Genomic DNA, 16,288 nt, shown 5'->3' with positions numbered 1-16,288 from the left:
GAAGAGAGCATGCGAGAATGCCAGAGAGTGTAAATATTCGCTGGGGACTGAGAGGCCTGCCAGCCCCCCACCCCCACCCCACCTGACCCGTACCTGGCTGCCTCATTACAAGTGCAGAAAGATCGTTAAAAACCTGAAAAAGGTCCTCCCTGGTGGCACAGTGGGTTAAAGCACAGCACTGAGAAGCTAAAGCCACTTCTGCTTTAGTTCGATTCCCGCCTGCCCCGGAGGTGACCACATGGTGTGGCAGACCTCTCCTGACCCGCCCGCTGCTTCCCTCAGCAGTGAACTTCACTGATCTGCCTGTTCTGCTCCCCACTCTGTCTCTGGTGAATCCTCTCACCCTCCGCATCTCTGGCTTGTACCCCAGTTCTGTATGAAAAAAACAAATATTTAAAACAAAAAACAAACCTGAAAAAGCTACTGAGGGCTCCAGGACTCTCCTTGACCTGTCTCCTCAGACCCATAGAGAACCTGCTCTGTGCCTTGCTGGCCTACATATAGTCTACCTTATATGAATACACAGCATATACAAATGTTCTGTATTATAAGTATAACTGTATACATATCAACTACAAGAAAAATAATTAAAGGCCAGCGAGAGAGTCAGACGGGGGTGTGCGTAAGTACGTGGTGTACATGTCCTTTGGTAAGCACTGTGAAGAGGGGGGAGAGATCATAGGGATGACACATGGTAACACAGCTGGAAAATGTGGCCAGTTTCTTTTCAGCTGAATAAGAAAGAAAGTACAGCCTTAGTGTGAGTAACAAGATTCGATAGGTTGAAGCCAACTTATTTTGATTACTTTTGAACACGATTAAGTGGCAATGCCAGGAATGCTATACACGGCCGCTCAACATTTCTTTATCTGTGCCTCTGTCAGGGTATTGGTTTAGTCTGAAATGTCCCAATGAGAAGAAAGCAGGAAGGAAATGTTCTGGTTCTTTGCTTGCAGATGTGTGCACACTTTAGGAGTGCTGGGTGAGGAGAGGGCGGTTGGGGGAGAGAGGGGCCAGCAGGTGGCGGGGGGCCCTAGGGCACTTACGGGAGTTCTTGGGCAGCCCGGGTCCGATGCTGACCTGCAGCACCTTGTTACTGGGCTTGAGGATGGCCAGGTCACCGAAGCCTTGGTGGAATTGCACTTGCCGGGAGCCACCTGCACTCCAGGGACCCCAGTTCTCCTTTTTCAACTTGAGTTCAAGCCTGCAACAAGCATTTCTGTGTTTGTTGGAATTCACAGAATGAAGCAGTGAGAAAACACAGCTCACCGTCACCAGCAGGGAGTTCTGCAGTTGGGCAACATGCTGTAACAACTAGGCAAGACCAGGTATTCTAGAGCAGGGACAGGGCAAAGAGCCTGGGTGTAAGCTCCGTGGGTGTGGCACGGTGGTAGGTGAGCCCACAAACCAGAGGTGGAAGCATCTAAGGCCCAACACCTGGGAGAAACCAGTTGTTGAGGGAGGTGTCCCACTGCAGGTATCACGGTTCCTTTGTCAGGTGGATTGTAGGGCAGCCTCGGGGAACAAAAGATCGGGACAATTTTGAGGCCACACCTGCTGCGATGTATCATTGTGCTTCTCCCCACTTTCTCTCTGGTGGAGTTTGTGGCAGGAGAGATGCCTCAGACACTAGCGAGCCCATGCTTCCTTAATACAGAATGAGGCTGTTATTGAAGTAAGTTCTATTCCTTCGAGAGCCCCTGCCCCCGATAGTGAAGAAAATAAACAGTAGCAATCAAAATACAAATAGAAGGGAAGTGTACTCTCCATTCCAAAACTCCCCTGCCCAAGTTTATTTTTCACATTGCCTATGTGCCTCCTTAACACAACTCTGTCGCCTGCTTTTTTAACTTCTATTTTCTTATGTCGCAAGACAGGAAACTAAGTTTTAGGGATGCTGATTATTTTGTTGAGTGACACAGTTCTACGTATTCTTCCCTTTTTTGAGCACAAACTCCCAGATACAAATAATGGCTCTTGGGACTGATGGCTTGATTGTTTTTTAGAAAAGCTGTAACGAAGTCAGACCACCACCAGCACCCACTTAGGGTCAACCACGGCAGCACTAGATATGCTAAGTTTTCCTCATTCTAGTGAATGGGAATTGATGGGGGACCTTTACATTTTATAGGGGGGCAACTTTAGGAAGATGAACTAAATAACTCTCCCTTGGCAAATAAGAGATTAGGTGGTCAGCAGTTTGCCAATTGTCTGTCCATGAAGTCACATTGCTAAATCAAATGAAGGAGTGTGAAGATACAGGACATTGACCTCTACTGTCCTGCCTCAAGTCCCAAGGTCCCACCAACAGGCCTTATTATGCATTGCTACTGGGAACTTAAACCTCCTCCATCACTTTCTTTTGTTTTAGTCTTAATTTTATTTCTATCTGCTCTGCTAAATAAAATATTCTTCTATTGGGAATTTATAAAAACTGGCCTTTTCCTGCCTGCCTTTGGTGACCTTTGTCCAAATGATAAAACACATAGTTTTATGAAGTCATCATTTCATAGAAATGCAAACATGACCTTTTCCAAGTATGCACTGTCCTTGTAGACTCCACGGATCCACACTCCACGGATCCACAGGAGTCCTGAAGTACTGGCCTGGGCTTCGCTGAAGCCACTGGAGCTGGCTGGAACCCACACCCCAACCCACAGCACTCCCCTCCTGTCAGCCTGGCCCCCTTGCCTGGGACCCAGGCCCTTCTATTTCTACTCAGAAGTAGAGTCCCATATTCCTACTTACGTAACTTAGAAGTTTGAGCCCCAGACTTCTACTTACGTATTGCTAAATTTCAGAGGTAGTTGTTTCTGGGTTTTTTCCTCATAATGCTTTGCTAAGAGGCTTAAGAATTCAGTTTTGAAGACAGATTCAAGCAAACTGTCATACTCTTGTTCATGAAGAATAAAAATGTCATCTTGCATGGTACTGCAAAGAGATTGGAAAAACGCAATCAAATATAGACTTTTGTTTATTACATTATTTCATTCATACATTTTTTAATCACATAAGGTTTCTAGTCTTTTTGTAAATTATAATCTTTAAAACTAAATAAAACAATATAGCTGAAATCCTTTTTCAAAGGGATTTTACCGTCTACCAGAAGCATAATCGAAATACTCCACATGACTTTTTTAAATTAGAAATTTTAAGGACAATTTAATCTATCTTAAATACTTTCCTAAGGTCACAAAAGCCCAGGATGCTATAAATAGAATGTGGGTGAAAAGGAACAATTCCACATAAGCAACACGTGAGCAGAAATTTATGATAAGGTTGTAGCTGTTGTAATAAATCCTAACTTGAAGAAGTGTAAGTTCAATTAGGTAAAGGGAAACCAGTATCCTGGGCTGAAAATGCACTTCAGAGCCTCTGAGATTTTGGTTTTCTGCTAAGATTCTGTGTTGGATGTGGCTGAATGTACAATCACAGCAGCTGCCTGAAATAGGCATACAGACAGCCACAGCCACAGCCATTACCTCCACGCTAATGAGTATCGTGGGATAGGGAAATCACATACGTATGTGGGAATCTGTGTGATTGAACAGGATAGGAAAATAGGGAAACTCATGCACGGAGGGAAGAGAGTTTTGGAAGTTGTAGGGAGAATGGGAGAGGCTGAGGCCTCCAGAACTGTGGAATGGCTTAGCGGTGGAGAGGATTGAAAATCCACATTAGTGTTATCAGCCAGCACTTGTCTTACAGAGTGTTTCCTAAAGGAACTAAGATCATGGTTTCTAATACTGACACAAAGCTTTCCCGGTCTTTGCCTGTTGTCTTTACTGTTTAGGGTAGAGCCTGCTTGCCTTTCTTCCATGTAAAGGTAGAACTGGGAAGATGTAGTAGTCACTGTTGCTCATACTGATTGATCAGTACTAAGTCACATGGTTACACCTTGAATCAAGGAATCCTGGGAAATGTAGTAATTGGTTAGACTTCCAACTATTAGCATGTAGAGGAGAGAATGGCATTGCAGGATAGCTTACCATCTCTCCATCATACCTCTTCATTCACAAATTTTTCCTCAGTCCCAATACAATCTATGAAAAGAGCTTGTTAATCTGCAGGCCAAAAAAAAGGCCTAAAGCTACAGTTTCTAAACTAGGAACTAGAATCTTCTCCAAAAGGTTGAGAATATTGCCTCAAAGCTACTATCATCTTCCTGTTTTCAAGTCAGGCAAAAGAAATTCAAAACTCCAAAGGCATTTTCAAAACTCTCCCAATTCATCCCAAGCACCTGGGCAGGGCACAGGTATAAGATAGTGGGAGCGTTAAGGATAATTGAGGAGTGAGTGCCAGGTGGGAAGAGCGAAACAAGAAGGGCCACTTTAGGTGTGTATGTGATGAGGGCTGAAACTTCGTCCGGTTTCAGTTTCCTGCCTCAAGGCATTTTCACATGTATGGACATGTCTATTTGCCTGGCTGTACTTTAGACAGAACTGTGATTATTCAATGTGGCCAAATGTGGCTGACACAAGTAACCTGGCGGAGCAGACCGTGTATGGATTTATTAGGAGTTTCATAACCATAAAGAGAAAAAAGAAAGCAGGCCAAGACTAAGGTCACTGATCAGCATGAATCTGGAAATGAGAAGTGATGTGTTTGGACACTTGGATTTCAACCATCAAATTCACAAGCTCCTCCCTTCAGTGACCCAGGCATCTGAATCAGTGAACCACCATCCCTGCCCATGTGTCTAGATCTGAAAAGAAAGCTTTACTTTATTTATTCTAAAAAAATCAGACTTATCTTTGGACTTCACCCCCGTCTTATTCATGTGCTTAAGCTGCAATTTCTTACAGATGTTTGACATGGCCCCTGTGCTGAAAGATCCTTTACTAGTCCCTGGCTTGGCTCTGTACTTGCTTTTTCTTCCCTCATCTTTGCGGCTTTTTGTTGTATTGCTGACAACATTAGAAAAGTCTTGTTTTACTCCCTTAAACCAGATCGTCACAAAAATATTAGTTACAACACACTAAATAAGTTCTAAAGGTGTTTTTTTTCTCTTTTCCTGGGGGGGGGGAGGAGGATGGAAGGTAAAAGACTATTTCCAAGGAGAGCTCTGTCTTTACAAAAAAAATGTTTCCTGATTATGAAATATATGCTCCTTAATAAGCTGGCAAGTACAGAGGTAAATAAAGTACTGGGACAGACATCATCCGGGCAGGAGCTTCACCTGATGCACAGATGAAAAACTCACTCTGGTGTTTTCTATCCCAGAGCACCCTTGGCGTCACTCCCTGAACATCCGTCACCTCTGTGGCCCAGGTCTCTGTCCCACTTCCCCACATAGGAGGAAGCACCTGGAGGCAGTGACTGTCTCTTTAACCTTCGAATTCCCAGGAAGAACACAAGGTAGACTGATGGTCATTCCGATGTTGACACCTTCCAGTTCCCAAAGGCCACAGCAAGTCAAAGATTCAGTAAAGTCCCAGGTCAGGGGCGCAGGTAGTGTCACAGGCTGTGCTTAGGGCCAGAGGTTTGGGCATCTGGGCAATGGAATTTCTAGGCAAGAATGTCATGACTCCAGGTGCCAGAGCCTCTCTCTAAAGCACCCCCTTGCAGAATGCTCTCTTTTGTTTTTTTTTAGTTAGCAAGCATTTATTAAAGCTTATGCAGTTCAGCATAAAGGAGTCACAGGCAGGGTCTTGACACTGCTGCTCCAGGACAAACAGGAGGAGGCTCTATTAAACAGTTTTAACCCAGCATAATTTAAGGACTGGGGTCCTTTCTCTCGCAGAATGCTCTTTTGATTACACCAAGCAACAGGCAATCTACTGACCCAGGCAGGCAGCCAGAGCACCAGGTATTAAGGTTGCAAGCTAGCAAACGGGAAGGCCTACTCTTTGGCTCCTCAGAGAAAACATCAAATATGAGATTTTTATGGTGCTAATCCTATTGTCAAACAGAAAAGCAAAGAATATACGTTATTATGTTGTGTGGCCACCCTTCCATTAAGCTAGGTTTTTCAGATAGAAGCGAGGCCAGGTCAGTACTTACACAAGGATCCTTCAAGAACCAATGCTTGACCCGTTACCAGATGTTCCAAGCCTTATATATCAAAGGCTCAACTATCTGTTGGTGTGGTATCTCCTGACAGTCTCATCAAGTCGCCAATGAGAGTGGAAATGCAGGCATCACTGTTTTAGTCTTATTTGGATAACGATCTTTCCTGTTCTAATCACCCTAGAATCCCTTCGAATAGCAGTCTTCCTATCTCTCTGAGCTGCTGGTCTTTTCTACTTTTTTCATGCACATTAAAAATGTTATTTAATTTCATCTATAACTCAAGCAGACATTATGTCACTATATTCATAAATGGTAAAAAAAGTATAAAATATGATTTTATTGGAGGACTTGAGAAACAACATGTTATGGAAAAATTTAAGAATATAAAAAGAATAGCAGGATGAACCTCCAAATGCCACGCAAGACAATTACTCATCAATCGACCATCATATTTAGCTACATTCCCACTGATCCACTTGCATATACAAACTAAGCTATTTTAGAGCAAGGTATAAATATTATATTACTTTATCCTTAAATATTTTAGTGTGTAGCTCAAAAAGACAAAGCCTCTTTAAATAAGCACAATACCATTATCACACCTAAATATATGAACAATCAACCTTCATATCAAATATTTAGTCAGCTCACATTTCAAAAAGGGTCTCATAACAGCAGCTTTTGTACAGTCTGTTTGAAGAAGGAGCCATTTATCCATTTTGCTCTGATAGCAGTTCTGTTCTAAGAGTGGAGACAGGCTGAAAGGTTGAGTTTATGGAACACTTTGACCATCTTACTAGAAGGCACTGGGCTATTTTAGCAAAGTAGTAATCTTCGTAAGTCTCCTAAACTCTTCGAAACACATACAGATGTTACAAGTTTTATTCCTGAAGTGTGAAACAACTGTTAAAATCTTCTCCGTAGTAGTAATCTATTTAGAGAAAACACACGCACATGCATTTACAACATGCATGTGTGTGCTTTGGTCATCTGGTGCCACCATTTCCACTCTGGGTATGATAGTGTCACACACTATCACCTGTCTGGTTGCGTTCCTAATTTGGTTTAGGTTATTGGCCTAAACCCAAAGAATCAAGGAAGTAAGCAAACAACATTAGCCCTGCTAAGTGTGAAGCTTACTAATAGCAATATGCAGAAATCACAAGCTAAAATGACTCAGACTCTTTTTCCCCTAGAGCCAGAACAACTTTTAGACTAAGTACCTCATTTTATTATATCTCTTAGAAATGAAAAGGCCACAAAGACATAAATGTCCAGATCATGAATACTAAAGAGGAAGTTGAAAAAGCTGGCTTTTCCCACAGACACTGTATCTCCAGAGGCTGTGAGAGAAGAAAAAAAAAAAAAAAACCTATGTGATTATCTTACACTTTGATATTCCTTAACAACTTGATGGGCAAGATAGTGTTTCATAACCTGTTATAAATGTAGCTCTGTGGTCTGTTAGGGTTATTTATTATAAATTATTATTTGAGTGGTCTTTAGGTCAAAGGCATACCTGGGAGATAACAAGAGGAAGAACAAGACACGTGCCTCAGAGCTGTCACCACCGCTGCTACTGTCCAGCCCAGGCAACATGTTTCAACTAACTCAGCTTAGACCAGGGAAACTTCTAGAAAGGCAGCTGTGGGTGCTTTCCCTTGAAAGCCACGGCACTGAGCCCTACCTAGGGTGGGGGCTGCAACAAGATGGTCTCATCTGCTCACAAGTTTTACCACATCCTGACTTGAGAGGGTTTAAACATTTTGCCTCACTACACTGCCTGGCTCTTTATCCAGGAAAATTGGGAACAGATAGAGTCAGAAACCACAGCGATACAGGCAAGAATGGGCACAACTTGAAATCTGCTTTGGATTATCACGCTGGAGCCAGGATTTCCAGCCCGCGAGGTCAGATGCTTAAGCACACAAAGCCCCTGCTTTTCCCCAAGCGCAGCAGTTTTATCTTCTGTGTGGAATGAGTTCAGAGGTGTCCCAGTTCCGGGAAGACATGTTCACAAGAAACCAGAACATCACTTTTCATGACATCACAGCCCAAAACTTGCGCTGGCAAAAGGATGCAGCTCAGGGAGGAAGCTACTGCAATCAGAGGGGACCTGCCTCTTCTGCTAGCTTTCTGTGCCTTGAGAGGACTTCCTCTTTTCAGAGGGACCTTGCCCTAGGGAGGATGAAGGGAAGTCTCCTCATGCATAGCAGTGGCTTTGCCTGACAGGAAGAGCCCCTGCCTGTGAACGTGGAGTGGAAGGGAGCATTTAGCGATGATTCTGGGGCCACAGATTACAGAGATCAATTTATATTTCCTCCCTTATAAGAAAAGGCAGAAAAGAACCTCAGGAGCCTCAAAGAAATGTTTCTGCTGAAAACAGCCAGAGGGCACAGAAAACTGAAAAAGTAACACTGATGACTTAACAGACACCTCTGATGGGGCCTTTACTGTGAAATGGGTGAGGTCTTCAAAGTGGAGGATGTGGGCTTGGGGACAAGTCTCTGGATGCCTGGCCCGCTTATTGAGAGCAATTATTCTCTGGTCTATATACTAGTTTATTTTGACAAATTTTATATGAACAAAGGATCTGTCCATTAGAGCAGCTGACCAGAAGGCAGCTTCGTCTTACTCCTGTTGTATCAGATTCTCAGGGACCTTTTGAGGTCAGGTGTTCTCTGGGAAGAAGTTCCATTCTCTTCATCATGGTGGACAACTGGGAGCCCAACCAGCCTGTTTGCCTGGTAGTGTTGGAAACAGAGGGTTGCAATGTTGAGGTGACATGGAGCACCTCTGCCGCCGCCCCTCTTCACTCACCTGAGAGACACAGACAAGATCCTCTCTATCTCGATTCTCCGCTTCAGCACTTCTTTCACCTGGCCTTTGTCTGGGCCCTGTTTGACCTTTTCTCGTCCGATTAAGTATAAGCACTTTGGAGTAAGAAGCAAGTCTCGCTTTACACCCTGTAAGAAGAGGTGGTTTGAGAAGGTAGATAGTCGTGTGGGCATCAGGACTGTCTACACAATGGGTTTGTCGCCAAGGAAGGAGAACTGCACTGGGTAATTAATACTCACTTCCATTGGGATGGCCATTCCATTATCCCAGCCAGATTCCTAGCCAGGGCACTGCTAATAATGATTAGATTGACAAATATGAGATTTCTGACATCTTTGGTTTACAAAACTAGCAAACTCACATGGGTCCATTTGAGGCATCATGTCAAAAGGCATGAAGGGGTAGCCCCAGGGAAACTGAACACATGTGGTGACCCCACTGGTTATCTGTTTCAGTGTCTTTCTCAAAACGGGTTCCCTTAAGTGTCCGCATACATGCTTCTTGTGAATTCGTGACATTTTACTTTTGAAAATGGATAAATCTTCCTTTCAATGATACTCCTGAAATATGTACATGACTGACCATCTTATACCTGTACACTGAGGAAACAGTCACCGTGCTGACCCTCAAATCTGTCACCAGAGTGGCTAGGCAGCATAAATGTTGATTTGGTTTTAGCAAAGCAACATTATCCTTCTAGTTCAATTATCACTGTTTTTTATTTCATTGACTTTTTTCCTGACCAAAAAAATGCTCTTAATGAGTCCATGAGCTATTGCGCCTTTAGATTTCACTAATGGCAGCAAGATTTTGTTGGGAAAAAGGGCTAAGAGGTAAGAAATGCCAGCTATTCCTGCAGTGGCTGTGAGGCACTCAGGGAAAATGAGTAAGAACACTTTGCAGTACTACAATCCTGAATCTCTTGATCAGATGATTCCTCTCCTACTAATACACAAAGGTACACATGAAAAAATGCTCACTGCAGTCTCTTTTTATGATGGTGAAAAAAGATTAGGAAAGAAATGGCTAAAAACCTCATGAAACCATCTGCTGATTGGCACACTAGCAGTTAAAAGTAATTTATATTGATATATCTATTCATGTGGAAAATTCTTCCTGGCATTTTTTTTTAAAAGATTTATTTGTGCATACAGAACTGGGGTGCAGGCCAGAGGCTCCGGGGCGGTGAGAGGCTTCACTAGAGAGAGAGCAGGGAACAGAACATGCAGATCGACCAAGTACACTGCTGAGTGGAACAGTGGGCGAGTCAGGAGAGGTCTGCCACACCATGTGGTCACCTCCGGGGCAGGCGGGAATCGAACTCATGTGGAAGCAGTTTTAGATTCTCGGTGCTGTGCTTTAACCCGCTGCTCCACCAGGAAGGGCCCTCCTTGGCATATTTTAAGGAAAAACAAAACAAAACAAAAAACCCAGGTCATAAAACAGTTTTGTCTCACACCTCTTAGTTTTGAAAAATTATTAAGTATACCAATGAATGTCTATATGAAAACATTCTGGGGCCCAGGCCCTCCCTGGTGGCACAGTGGGTTAAAGCACAGCACTAAGAAGTTAAAACCACTTTAACATGAGTTTGATCCCCAGCCAGGGAGGTGACCTGCACGGTGCGGCAGACCTCTCCTGACCCACCCACTGCTCCCCTCAGTACTATTCTTCATCAGTCAGCCTGTTCTGCTCCCTATTCTGTCTCTGGTGAATCCTCTCAACACCCCTGTAACTCTGGCTTGTACCCCAGCTCTGTATGCATAAATAAAAAAAATTTTTTTTAAGAAAGAAAACCCCAAAAAACAAAATCTTAAAAAAAAAAAGTTCTGAAGGGTAAACACAACATTAACAGGGATTAATTCTGGACATAGGTGGCTGTTTTTCTTTACGCCTATCTCTATTTTTCTAATGTAAACACATGTTCTATTTTGATAATGACAAATACAAAATTAGGAATTAAAAACTGAGGGGTCTGGTGGGTCTCAGAGAAGGCGTTCAGTGTGTACCTTGAACCTCCTGTCGTACTTGGTCACTGTGTCTGCGAAATCAATCTTCTCCCTCTTGCCCACAAACTGTTGGAGTTCTGGGTGCTCCTCCATCCCAATATAATCTCCGATGAAGTTCCTGTTAATACTGTTTCTCCGTCTCTCCTTCTTGTTCAACAGGAGGTCAGAAGCTACAATTCCCAAAAGAACACAAGTGAGAAGGATTGGTTCCCCAGGAAAAAAGGTGGGTTAGAGGTGTAGGTACAGACAGACATTTAATGTGGAAATACATTTAGAGAAACTCAAAGTGAATGCGAGTTTTTTAAAAAATACAACATTTCAGACAAAGTACAATGGATTTGTAACTTCACCTAAGTTCAAATTACTCTGGGGATTTATTAAATGCACGGGAAAATACCTTCTTCTCTCATTTGGACATATTTCTTTCGGGCCACAAATTTCCTCCATGTTTTCTGTATCACTCGAGCGTACCCATCATACTTTCTCTCTCTCATTTCTTCTAGAAGAAACAGCTATGAATGTAGAGAAGACAGATGTCAGTCAATTCACAGCACCTGGCCCTCGCTTATTTTGGTTATTTCAGGGACATCCAGTTTAGTCAAGGACATACACAGGAAGCAGCTTCTCAGAGTCATAAACAAATGTGAAGAAGTGATTACTAGGATGTATTGTTTATGATCACTATTATTTTTTACTCTATTGTTTCTTTTCAACCAAAAGTGCAATGGGAAGTAGCTAGATCTGAACTTTGGTAATAGTGCCTACCCTGCGTTGCTCGTAGTCTCCGAGGCTATTGAATAAACAATTCAACATATACCATTTATTCCTCAATATGGTCCAAAGAGGATATTAGACCACTAGGTCAGATAAGCTGGTGGAGACTACTGTTGGGTGCTACACAGTCTTAGTGGAATTTTCCAGCTTTTGCAGCAGAACCTTCACAGCCATGGAATGAGGGGTGCCCTACATTCAGTTCCATGAAAGTATAGACTTTCAGCCTGATAGAATTCTCCACTGAGTCCCAAGGGCAGATCAGGACAACCACAGTGATTAGAGCTGAACTTCAGATACCTCATTAGGCCCTGGGTTCACTACAAGGGGCTGGCACGATTTTGTTTAAGGGCCCATATCAGAAACTGGCATGTTCTGATACTCAGGCCATTTTTAACTATGACTACTGATTGCTGCACCCCACTGTATAAAACTCTGGAATAATAAGTAGCTGTAAGTACCAGGTGCCCATGATGGATCAGGAATGACACTCTAGACACTTTATATACATTATTTAAGTCAAGCCCTGAACAACTATATGAATCATAGGTTTGATATCTCCACCAGAGGATTAACATAAAAACCCTGGAATTAGATTGATGAAAGTAAATCAAGGTCCTTCAGAGGTCAGGAAAGTAAATCAAGGTCCTTTCAGTCTCTGTTGTGTTCTTTCTCCCTTTGTCATGTGTCTTCTGCTATGAATCTGTATCTGATCAACTCAAAACGGGTAGGAAACTTTCTCATTCACCCAGGAAGTGGTTTACATGGCTCTCTAGGAAAAAAAAAATAAAATTGACAATGATGATGAAGAGCCATTGCAAAAATGTTCCAGAAATAACTAAGCAAATCTGGTTTGAAGGCATCTGAGTTCGATTTGTTGTCTCTGCTTATTTGGGTCTATACTCAGAAGCCACATCTTCTCCTCCTGACTGAACTTTTCACAGCCCCAGTTGTACAGAAACAACATCTCGACCTCCAAATACAAGGGAGGGGTGAGTGCACTCCTCAGCCTTCGGGCCACGTGCAACATGCACGAGGAGCATATTTCTAAAACAAAAGGGAAATATGGTTTGACAACCAGACAATGTTTAAAATCTGAGCCCTGCAATCGCCTGTTGTAACAAAATTTGTTGATGTTTCTTATCTCGTGTATTGGGTTTCTGAGTAAGTCTTGTTTTCGTCTTCTTCCCCAGAACTATTTTGGGAGTATCACAGAAAACATACTTGTGACTCAGACGGGATGACGAGGTAACCAATTCCCAACTTCCTAGACTATTTCAAAGAAGAGCTAGCTGGGTTTTGGGTTTTTTGGAAAAGCTGTGGGGGTTAGAAACCAAGAGGTTCAAGAAAGAAAGGAGGGGGGAGGGGAGTCGTGGATGTGAGTATAAGTAAAACCAAAACCCTTGGCGCCTGAAGTCTAATGTGGTTTCTTAACAAAAGTGGATCGTTTTGCATATTTAGCACATTTCCTACCAAATTTAAGGCAAAGAATCACAAAGTGGATTTTTCAAAACAATTTTTGTAAAATTGCAATGTCAGGGATAGATGTGGATGGGTGAAGGTTGAGAGGAGGGGGCTACTGTAGGGGTGTATGTGTGTCTGTAAAAAGATAGAAGAGCCAAATGATGATAACAAAGGAATTGGAAGAAAGACAAGGAAAAGAAAAAACAAAAATAAATCTTGATTTTGGAACCAAAATCCTCAAACTCAACAGACTCAGGGGAAAAAAGTATGAAAAATATTGACACTGTTTTAATTATATGTGAAAATTTAGCAAGTCAAAAAAGTAAAAGTGGTATAAAATAACAGAGGAGTTGTACATTGCACTGATAAATCACTCTATCCCATTTTGGAAAGAACAGGAACTGTTCTGTGGGCTGCTTAATGGTGCATGACACAACATTTTCATTTTATATTTGGAACTGAAATTGCTGTGAAGCTACAAATAACTCGAAGTGGAAAATGCTACCACAAACTTTTCATAAACGAGTTCTACCGATGTGTGCCACTTATTTATTTAATGATCTTTATGATTCTGAAGGCCACTCAGTTATCATTCCTGAGTCCCAGGCTGGTCCTACAGGCCAGACAGAACAGCAGCTGTGGGCCCGGTCTAGAGAAGAACCCTGTAGCGAGGGCAGGATTGGTTTGAGTCAAGTGTTTCTGTTTTTACCAACACAGCAGTCCTGCAACTTCCTCCCAATCAGATGGCTATTATTTTCACCATAGACACTTGAAATGGGGTCTTGTGGTAAAGGAATCTCAGGAGATGATGTTGATGAACCTAAATTAGTTCCAACAATTTCTCCATTTTGAAAAGTAAACATCTTTATTCCACAGCCTCAGAGGTAATGGGGCTGGAGAACTGAGAGGCTCCCATGGTGGTCACTAGGCTCACAGTGAGCACACCCTCATCAGGAAAGGACTTTCCTCTGGTTGCTTTGTGTGTATGTCAGTGTGGTAAGTCTGTGAGTTGTGAAATGCGTATCTCTGAGTCCCTTACTGGTAAATATTCATGTTCTATAAATCCAGAGATTTCTCTTCTCTATTCCTTCAAAGTCCACTCAGACTCCCCACCCTGGTCTTCAAGTATAATCCTGGGAATTCTGACCCCTGGGCTCTGCTCTGCCACCAATGAGGAAGCCTGGGTCAGTGTGTAACTGACTGTTTGTTGTTATCCAGGTGAGGACGTGGGACAAGTGAGTCCCTTTCTGGGTATTATACCCAGAGTGCAGCTCTGGGTGCCTACCAGCAGGGGAGAGTCCTGATCTCAAGGACATGACTTTCTGGAATGGGAGAGAGACAATAAGAAACTGTTGTACGTTGATGTTTTTTCCTTATGTTCTGAGTGCTCTCAAGGCACTCAGGCAGTTGGGAATGATCCACACCTAGACTGTGAGCAGACAGACACCCCTGAGGAGATAATATTTAAGGCATGAACAAAGGAAGAGCATATAAGGAGGTGCTGTGGCAGCAGGTGGCAGAAAAGGAGGGGAGGGGGCCAGTCTCGCACTCACAGACTCAGGGGCCTTGATGAACACTTTGCTCCTTCCCAGCTGGAACTGGTCGCTGTCCATGTTGACGGACTGCAGCAGGTGGAGGACGCCTTGTTTCTCATCTCCTCTCCATGAGGGCCAAGTGGCTTTGGTCAGAATGGCATACCTTCAAGGGTCATTGGGGAGAGAAAGATCACACTCAGATTCAAGTGCTTGCCAAAGTCAGCCTGTGTTGCTGCTGGGTCCTGGTCACCCACCCCTCGTTCAAAGGCTTAGGGATGGGGCCAGATGCCTGCCAACACCCCTTGATGCCCACTACAGAGCTGCCTCAGCCTCTTTTCTATCCTCTACCCACCAGTTTCCATGTTAACACTAGTGAAAATCTGCTCTTCCTTTCCACCACTGTTGAATAGCATTGTGAAGGTCACCAGTAAAACTCTTCAGGCAAAATCAAATGGTCCTAATTTCCTCTGACACTTAATGGATGCAGAGTTATATAAAGCTACCAAGAAGTAGTAGTTATTATTACAATGAATCATGTCCACTTTGAAAATTCTTTGCATTTTGAGACACAGACACCGGTGATCCCGTCCTTGGCTATTCCCAACTTTGGCTATGTTCCTGGGGGGGGGGGGGCCCCTTTTTTTTTTACCCCCCCCCCCCCCCCCCCCCCCCCCCGCCCCTGCTCCCTGTACCAGGTATGCTGTTCTCAAAAGTCCTCACATGCTGGCTCCTCCTTGGGTGATCTGCCTTCAGTAACACTTCCAGAGTAGCTTTTGCACTGCCCAATTGAAAATGATTTTCTATCATGGAAAATAATATTTTTCCTTCAGAGTATGTAATTTGCCACTATGCCCATATTTATGCATGTTTGGTTCATCCACTTCCCTGGTGACATGCAGACACCAAGAGTAGGCGCTGCACCTTTGTGGGTCATGCTCCACACAATGCCTGGCCCATGGCAGTCACGGTACCAGAAGCTAACACTTGTGGTCCTTTCTATGTCGGTGTCACGCCTGGTGCTTTAGATGCATAATCTCAGTTTATTCTCACAGCAACCTGGTGAAGGGAGTCTTTTCATTTATCAGAGCAGGAAACAGGCAAAATGAGATTTGCCCAAGGCTCCCAGGCTAGTGAGAATCAGAGTTGGGATGTGACTCCCACTCTGTCGTCATCATTGCATTACCTATAAGCCACAGATTGGTTCGTGTGTAACATTTTCTTAAAGATTATACAGTTTACTATACATGTCAGAAACATCATAATCACTCAAAAGGTGAGAGAAGTACAATACGGGATGTCAGATAAAGATGGTACTGAAGACAGTGAGGTGGGAGGGAGGGAGGAAGAGGAGGCAGCAGAGGAAGGAAAGAAGAAGAAAGAGAAGTGGGAGGGTATGGGCTACATGCAGGCAACATCCAGGGTACCGCCATGAGTGGGTGCCAGGCCTTTAGGAGACAGGGTCTTCCTTTGTTCCCAGAAACTACTCCCAGGATGACTATGGCTTATGGCATGCAAGGGAGGAGAGAATTCTGAGACAAGCAGGTTCCAGAGCCCCTAAGGGGCAAAACAGATATTATCACACCTTCAGGGTCAGCTCCTTGAGGCCTGGGGTTTCTAGGGATCCTCTCTTCTCTTCCCAAATATCTACATTTTTGCCTG

At 43.5% G+C, this 16,288-nt stretch overlaps 1 protein-coding gene across 1 annotated transcript in view; it reads right to left on the bottom strand.

The window, feature by feature from the left end:
- The window catches only part of MYO1E (myosin IE), a 193,963-nt gene that overhangs the window by 21,270 nt on the left and 156,405 nt on the right, over window positions 1-16,288 (bottom strand). The window contains exons 19-24 of the mRNA XM_004687732.2: window positions 14,648-14,792; window positions 11,257-11,371; window positions 10,860-11,029; window positions 8,833-8,978; window positions 2,785-2,931; window positions 1,047-1,204 (exon numbers count right to left, since the gene is read on the bottom strand). Coding sequence (XP_004687789.1) covers window positions 1,047-1,204; window positions 2,785-2,931; window positions 8,833-8,978; window positions 10,860-11,029; window positions 11,257-11,371; window positions 14,648-14,792 — 881 coding nt within the window. The remainder of the gene's footprint in view (window positions 1-1,046; window positions 1,205-2,784; window positions 2,932-8,832; window positions 8,979-10,859; window positions 11,030-11,256; window positions 11,372-14,647; window positions 14,793-16,288) is intronic.

This window comes from Condylura cristata, unplaced genomic scaffold, assembly GCF_000260355.1.
Source record: "Condylura cristata isolate star-nosed mole 26May11 unplaced genomic scaffold, ConCri1.0 scaffold00023, whole genome shotgun sequence".
In the NCBI taxonomy this organism is placed as follows: Eukaryota; Metazoa; Chordata; class Mammalia; order Eulipotyphla; family Talpidae; genus Condylura; species Condylura cristata.
This window is presented reverse-complemented; position numbering and strand designations above follow the sequence as displayed.